The sequence below is a fragment of the Acinonyx jubatus genome, chromosome E3, assembly GCF_027475565.1.
Source record: "Acinonyx jubatus isolate Ajub_Pintada_27869175 chromosome E3, VMU_Ajub_asm_v1.0, whole genome shotgun sequence".
NCBI classification, from domain to species: domain Eukaryota; kingdom Metazoa; phylum Chordata; class Mammalia; order Carnivora; family Felidae; genus Acinonyx; species Acinonyx jubatus.
This window is the reverse complement of record NC_069398.1, coordinates 38,689,662-38,697,116: the sequence shown is the minus strand read 5'-3', so window position 1 is coordinate 38,697,116 and position 7,455 is coordinate 38,689,662. Positions and strand designations below refer to the sequence as shown.

Here is a 7,455-nt window from a genome sequence, read left to right as displayed (position 1 = left end):
CCAACTCTTGGTTTCCGCTCAGGTCATGATCTCACTCACTGTTCATGGGCTTGATAAACCCATAAATAAACTTTGGGGGGAAAAGGAATGAAACACAGAAATTTTTACATTGACACGTCACAAGCCACTGAAAAGACATGAGTCACGAATCCTTATGCCCCCAATAACAGAGCTTTGAAATACATCAAGCAAAAAAAAAAAAAAAAAAAAAAATTTTTTTTAAGTTCTTAATACTCCAGATACTAGGAAATTCACATTTCTCCCCTCAGAAATCAAGAGATCAGGTAGGTGGGAAAGGCAGTAACGCCAAAGCGTTCACTGAACATGATTTTGACCTAAATCAGGTATTTGGGGCTGCTCAGAGCCCCACCATGGCCCCTCAGGGGGAATGAGCCCTCTGGAGAGGGAGGTGCGCGTAGGCCAGGTGGCGCGGGGGCCTCAGAAAGGACGGCTGCTTGTGGAGAGAAGGAGAAAACTTAGCCACCAGGGAAAGTGTCCTGCATCCCTCCCTGCCCGGCGCCCTAGGCTGGTCAGCTCTGCTTTCTCGGCCACGGCCACCCACGGGGCTTTACAGAGGTGAGGCGAGGGGAGCGCAGCGGCCATCCAGGCGCTTGCTGTTTGCGGTCAGGGAGAGATACCAGGGGCGTCTCCTCGCTGCTCTACCCCCGTGGATCACGGGCCCCTCTCACTCTGCAGGCATCTTGGCCCCACCTCGGGCCCTTCAGAGTCCCGGGGTGAACACGAAGCCCGAGGGGGCAGACTGGGGTGTGACCTCGGGTCTGCGGTTCCTCTCCCCCGCCTCCCCTTCTCAGGGTACTTACGAGACGCCCCAGCACAGAGCACAGAGGTATGTGGTTTTGTCACCTGTACGGCCTCCGGTGAGTCATTACACCACGGGAGTCCCACTTCCTCTGCCGCATAGGGAGATCATAATAGCGCCTGGCGAATGAGTCGGGAGGAATATGACACGGGTGATACAGGCCCGCACCCAGGAAGTGCCCCGTAAGTGGTGGCGTGGTTGGTGCCACGAGGCCAGTGAGGCCAGGGTGGGGGAGCGGAGGCCAAGGACCCTGTGCCCAGGAGCAGTGCGGAGCCGAGCCCCAAGGGCAAGGTGCAGAGGAGTCAGCCACACCCCAGGACAAGCCCAGAACCTGGGCTTGGCTGCAGCCATCTACTCTCCCCCCCCCACCGAGTGTCTGAGGACTCTGACCCCAAGAGCCAGCCGCGGAAGTGGTGGCTGGGACATACCATGTCGCCGGCCCTCGCCGCCAGCCTGCTCTCCCTCCTCTCTGTGGCTCTGCAGGGGAGCCCCCCTGCTCTCCCACCCAACTTCTCCCTGGTGAACGCCAGCGCGACAGGCCTGGATTCAGGTAGGACAAATATCGGGGTGCCGAGAGGAGGGGCAGGTGCAGCCGATGTGTGATCCCCGCCCTGCGCCTTACAGCCTGTGCGGGGCAGGTCCTCCAAGGAGCCCAGACGCGGGGAGGGGGAGCCACCCCAGACCTCAGCGTCCACCCGCACCGAGCCACGTTCGGGCTGTCCCAGGAGGAGCCGAGCGTGGCTAAGCCATTTAGGGCTCCAGCTCCCGCTTCCCCCAGCTCAGCTGCGGGGCACCGCCCCGAGTCCTCCCCTGGAGCACGGGGTCCTACGTCACAAAGAATTGCACCTCGTGGGGCCTGAGGAGAAGGGACCGGGTGCCAACCCCCGAGCAGCAGGGATACGTGAGGGCAGGTCTGCAGGGCCAGGGGAGCCCAGAGGGGACCACGCATAAGTGGCCCATGGACTCACCCCGCAGTGTGCGGACGCCCACACGTGTCAGGCCGCATCGTGTCGGGGCAGAATGCCCAGCCGGGCCAGTGGCCGTGGCAGGTCAGCCTGAGGGAGCACGGACAGCACGTGTGCGGGGGCTCCCTGATCACCGAGGCCTGGGTGCTGACTGCAGCCCACTGCTTCGACCAGTGAGTATCTTTGGGGGGGCACAGGCGTGTGCCGGGGTGGCCGGGACCTGCCCTTCCCCCTCCCTTCTCCGTGTGAACCACAGCCTTCTGCCCATCTGGAGACAGGCGGAGGAGGGTCGTCACTTATCCACCCAGGATGGTCCCTGTTCTCAAGGCTGGGCACTGGCGGGGGTGGGGGGGAGGGAGGGAGGAGAGAGACCATCCGGCCCTCCCATTGTCCACCCGCCAAGAAATGATTCGCTTCCCAGAAACCAAAGGCCCCCACACGGAAACATCCCTTGAGAGGCCAAGGCCTCAAGTGCACCGCTCACCAGCTGGGCAGCATTTGGGCAGGTGACCACCTCCTGGGCCTGGGGTACAGTCGCCAGAGGGGGGCGTGGTTGTCCGGCAGGGGTGGTCCCAGGATTGGGCGGGGCACTTCTCATTTCTGGCACGCGCACAGCTCGCAAAGCCGTCTATCTGTAGCATCAGGACCCTCAAATCAAGATCGTCCCCGGTCCCCGCCCATGGGACCCTGGCACAGCCCTCACCCCCCCACCCCGACTCTCCCATCTCCAGGAAGCAGCCCCTGTCCGCCTACTTCGTGCTGCTGGGTTCCATCTCCTCCTACCCCCAGGCCGGGGAGCCCCAGGAGCTCCGCGCGGTGGCCCAGTTCATCAAGCATCCCGAGTACTGGGAAGAGAACAACAGAGCCGACGTCGCCCTCGTGCGGCTGGCCACACCTGTCACCTTCACTGACCTCATCCTTCCAGTCTGCCTCCCCAAACCCGGAGACTCTCTGGGTCACGGCACCTGGTGTTGGGTCACCGGCTGGGGGAACGTCGCCACAAATCTACGTAAGGACACCCCGAGCGTGTGGCAGGTGTTGGGTGGGGACCAATGCTGACGGGGCCTAGGGCCTCCCCCCTCCCCAGGGCTGGCCGCACCCACCACCACACTCATGCAGGACGAACGTGGAGCCTGCACACGGCAGAGGGGAGCCAATGAAATGCTGCCATGAATGAGCAGCCTGCCGCCCCAGACCCTCCGTCAGGCTCCCCGGTCTGCCCTCCCAGCACACCGTAACCAAAGGACTAACGCCAGGCCCCGGCAGAGCTCTGGAATGCTGGCCAGGCTGGGGCCCGGAACATTCTGACTGCCCAGTGCCGGTGCCCCTTATATGTCTGCAGAATTTACACACGACCCCTGCCCTCGTGGCTTGGGACCCAAGGCCTGCTCGCCTGGCCTCAGTCGTGGCTGGGTGACCTCCACCAGCCCCGCTGGGCTGTGGCTTCCCCCCCTTGGACAAGTAGAGCTTCCAGGGCTAACCTCGCGGGGTTAACGTGAGGGTTACACGGAGTGATGCATTTCGGGAGCTCCCGGCAGGGCTGGGCAAGAGTGAATTCTCGATATGCGGCGGGCCAGCAGCCATCACCACCGTCAGTGCCATGCTGTAATGTCACCTTGTCCTTGGCCGCCATAACAGACTACCACAAACCGGAGCGGGGGGGGGGGGCTTAAAACAACAGAAATGTTGTTCTCTCACAGTTCAGGAGGCCACGGTCTGACGTCAAGATGCTGGCAGGGCCGGGCTTCCTCTGAAGGCTCCAGGGAAGGAGCCTTCCCGCTCCTTCCAGCTTCTGGTGGTTCCGGGACGTGCTTGGGGTTCCTTGGCTCATGGCCACATCCCCCGGGGACCCGCCTCCACCTTCCCACAGCCTCTGCTCTGTGGGCTCTCCTTTTCTGTCTCACCTTGATCCCGCATGACTTCATCTCAACTGATCGATCTGCAAAGCCCTTATTTCCGCAGAAGGTCACCTTCTGAGGTGCTGCGCGGACACGAATTTTAAGTTTATTTACGTATCGAGAGACAGAGCGGAAGAGCGCGCCTAAGTGGGGGAGAGGCAGAGAGAGAGAGAGAGCATCCCAAGCAGGCTCCGCACCGTCCCCACGAGATCGTGACCTGACCCGAGGTCGAGTCGGGCGCTCGACCTGCTGAGCCACCCAGGCGCCCCAGACATGAATTTTTCAGAGGCCACACTCAACCTGCTTTTGACCTGAGCGTTAGGGGGCCAAGAAGAGAAGGGTCATTTTGTGGAAGCGACTTGACCACACTCTCTGGCCAGGGTCTTGGCTCTTGCCCTGCACCCCACAGTGCGTCCGGCTTACCCCGCTCCCCGGGCCCGGGGAGGGAGGCCAATGCCGCCGGGGAGGGCTCCACACCCCTGACATGCGCTGCCAGAGGGAGGGGGGCAGCGGCTCTTCCTGCCAGGCTTTCCCGGACACAAACGCAGGTCCCCGCTCCTCGAGAAGCAGAAGAGTGACAGGCAGAAATGACAAGCAGTGGCTGAGAGCCAGGAGGCGGTCACCTCCCTTCTGAGCTCTGCTCTGCTCCCCCCCCCCCTGCCCCGCAGCGCTCCCTCCACCCTTCACCCTGCAGGAGCTGTACCTGCCCCTCATTGACACCCAGACTTGTAACCACTACTATCTGGAGAATTCCGGCACCGTCAGCCCGGGGCCCGTCATCCTCCAGGACATGCTCTGCGCCGGCTTCGAGAGTGGCCAGAAGGACGCCTGCGGGGTGAGCAAGCCACCCCCCTGCGGGGGCCGGGGTCTCCCACTCCCCATCACCCCCGAGGACTCCCAGGGCGGAGGAGGGCAACGTCGTTTGAAATACCAGGGTCAGGTACCCGGGGGACTCAGTGGGTTGAGTGTCCGACTCTTGATTTCAGCTCAGGTCATGATCCCAGAGTCGTGGGATCGAGCCCCGCATCGGGCTCTGCGCTGACATCGTGGAACCTGCTTGGGATTCTACCTCTCCCTCTCTATCTCTCTCCTCCCCCCTCCCCGCCCCCTGCTCCTCCCCTGCTCGTGCTCGTTCTCTCTCTCTCAAATACATACACACCGAGGGCAATTTGAAAAGGAAAAAAAAAAAAATGTTCCTGGACCGGGTCTCGCTTTAAATATCCCACCAATATTATCAGAACGTGAAATACTTGCAAACACGCTTAAACAAATCGTGACTGTATTTTCTCTCCCTAAAGCCTTTTCTTTTTGGGCCAGAAATGTCTTTTCCCTCTCCAAAAAAAATAACACTCGGGGGCCTTTGAGCAACTTGTCCTCAGGGGCAACATCGCTTCTGGTCTGGGTTGCTTTGGTCTTTCCTTGTCTGCTTTTTTTTATTAATTTTTTTTTTTACTGTTTATTTATTTTGAGAGAGAGAGAGCACGAGCACAAGTCGGGGAGGGCAGAGAGAGAGGGGGACATAGAATCCGGGCTCTGAGCTGTCAGCACAGAGCCCCACGCGGGGCTAGAACTCACAAACTGCCAGATCGTGACCTGAGCCAAAGTCGGACGCTTCACCGACTGAGCCACCCAGGCGCCCCCTCCTTGTCTGCTTTTATAAGCAAAACACACTTTATCTCACGTGCCCCCTTAGTATTATCACAGACTTTTTCGTCAAAAACCAAGCAACTTTGTTAGCGGCACAGAAGTGCTCCTCAGAGCCCCTTCTCTGAAATGCAGTTTTCTTTAGAGAATGTGGTGTTCCATCCGCCAGGGGTTTGACCCCTAATTCCCAGACCCCTGCTGCCTTCCAGAAACACCCAGCCCACCGACCCTCCGTGCACTAGACCTAGCCGGCAGTGGGGAAGGGAGGTTGGTGGGCCTGGGGAGGCCCCTGGGAACTTCCTCCCGGGAGCAGCCCAGCCCCTCTGGCCCTACCCTTCTGGACTCCTCTTCCTCTCTAGGGTGACTCCGGAGGGCCTCTGGTCTGCGACATTGGCGGAGTCTGGACCCAGGCAGGCGTAGTGAGCTGGGGACATGACTGCGCCCTCCCGAAAAGGCCGGGGGTGTACATCAACGTCAGCATCTACACTGCGTGGATTGTCAACACCATCCAGGGCTCAGCACCGGACGCCAGAAACTTCTCTCCGATCCCTGCCGGGATCTTCTTCCCTGCCATGTTGCTGGTTCTATATCTGCTGGGGGACACGCTCGTCTCCCTGGGCCTCGCCTGACCGGCCACCCACCCTCTGTCCTCAGGGACCCTCTCTGGCCTCTGTCCCTCAGGAAGCCACCCCCTACCCACATCTCCCCGACTTCAGACCCCGCGGCCCACGGCCCGGCCCCACCTTTCGAGCATCCCCCATGGGCTTCGAGCTTCCCTTGCCCGCCCTGCCAGCCTGTGAGCCCCTGGGGACAGAGCCCGGTTTCCCCACTCCTCACCCACCAGTCACATCTGAGTCCCAGGGTGCACCCACGCCCGGGGGCTCCTGTGGTGGGTCTCTGGGGCTCTCGGAACTGGGGTTCGCAGCCCCCCCTGCCCCCCCCGCCCCGTGCTGGGTTGGTGCCTTTGCAGGCCTGTCGATGTGAGAGGCAATAAAGACAAGCCGGTAGAAGGATGGGTGACCCGCCCCGTGCCTCGGGGGCCCCAGAAGGGTGTATTTTAATGCACTTCCTTTTTGTGGGAGCTTTACCCCCAGGGTGTCACCACAAGCTCACGGCAGGCCTCAGAGGTCCGCGTTACTAATGTTCCCACTTTCCTCAGACAGGGAAACCGAGGACTTCAAGCTCCAGGGCTTGCCCAAGCCCGCTCGCTCTAGCAGCCCCATCCCCAGGCACAGTGGGGTCATGGCAGGGCTGGGGGTGCATCCACATCACCCCAAGTATGAACATCAGAGCCAGGCTGAGCTCTCTGCCCGGCTCTCGCCCTCCTTCCCCAGCCTGTCTCTCCAGGGGCCACGTGTGAGCCGGCAGCTGGAGGAGGTGACACAGGGCTGGGACCTGAGGCCGGGGTGCGAGTGACTGGACGCCCCTGCAGTCTACGACCAGGGCAGGGGATGGGAGGAGACGAGCGCAGGCTGGGCCCCTTTCAGCGGGACCCTCAGCCTCCGTCCCGGGCGTCCCCACCCCGGCCCACGGGCAGCCCGCCGAGGGGTCACCTCCGGCAGGGGCTCCCTCCCCGCAGGCAGCATGCTGAGAACCCTTCCCCCTCTGGCCCCCCCCACCCCGCCCCTCCAGGGCTTCCTCCGCAGCATCCCCTGTCCTTGCTCCTCTGAGCCCCGCAGCCCCATCTGGAGCCTTCTCTGGACGCACAGGGCCTGTATGTCTCCGTCAGGGTTGTCTCCTGATGGCCAGAGAGCCAGGGAGGTACTCCCAGCCCCAGCCCCGGGGCCCAGCCGGGATGGCCACAGCTGGGTGGCATGGGGGGCCTGTGGCCAAGGATGGCCCCGAGCCCCGAGCCCCAGGCAGAAGAGCGGGCCTCCCGCCTGGCAGCCGGCCCTGGGGGAACGGAGCCCGAGCTGGATCCCCAGTAGCATCCGGCATCCACACCAGAGCCACGGGCTCACCACCGAGGTCATCGCTGCGCTCACCACGCACCCACGGCCGCGTGCCGGCTGGAACAGCGTGCTGGGTGGCCCGCCAGGCACGCCAGGGGCGAGTGCGAGCCCCTCCTGCACGTGTGACCACAGACGTGGACTCCGGCTGCCGCCGCCCGCCTTCTCCAGGCTGCTTC

At 62.3% G+C, this 7,455-nt stretch overlaps 1 protein-coding gene across 1 annotated transcript; it reads left to right on the top strand.

Moving 5' to 3' along the window:
* Positions 1-1,198: 1,198 nt before the first annotated feature.
* On the top strand, positions 1,199-6,332 carry LOC113594936 (serine protease 33-like). Its single transcript, XM_027043498.2, has 5 exons — positions 1,199-1,370; positions 1,796-1,958; positions 2,517-2,794; positions 4,352-4,518; positions 5,687-6,332. Exons 1-5 carry the CDS (start codon positions 1,250-1,252, stop codon positions 5,954-5,956), a joined length of 999 nt encoding a protein of 332 aa, XP_026899299.2. The 5' UTR covers positions 1,199-1,249; the 3' UTR covers positions 5,957-6,332.
* The last annotated feature ends 1,123 nt before the right edge of the window (positions 6,333-7,455 follow it).

Bases quoted from the DNA above. Each gene is read 5' to 3' on its own strand.
- LOC113594936 (XM_027043498.2), top strand. From the start codon at position 1,250: ATGTCGCCGGCCCTCGCCGCCAGCCTGCTCTCCCTCCTCTCTGTGGCT. The intron at 2,795-4,351 runs GTAAGGACACCC...CCTGCCCCGCAG, and splicing joins GAACGTCGCCACAAATCTAC to CGCTCCCTCCACCCTTCACC. The intron at 4,519-5,686 runs GTGAGCAAGCCA...CTTCCTCTCTAG, and splicing joins GCCAGAAGGACGCCTGCGGG to GGTGACTCCGGAGGGCCTCT.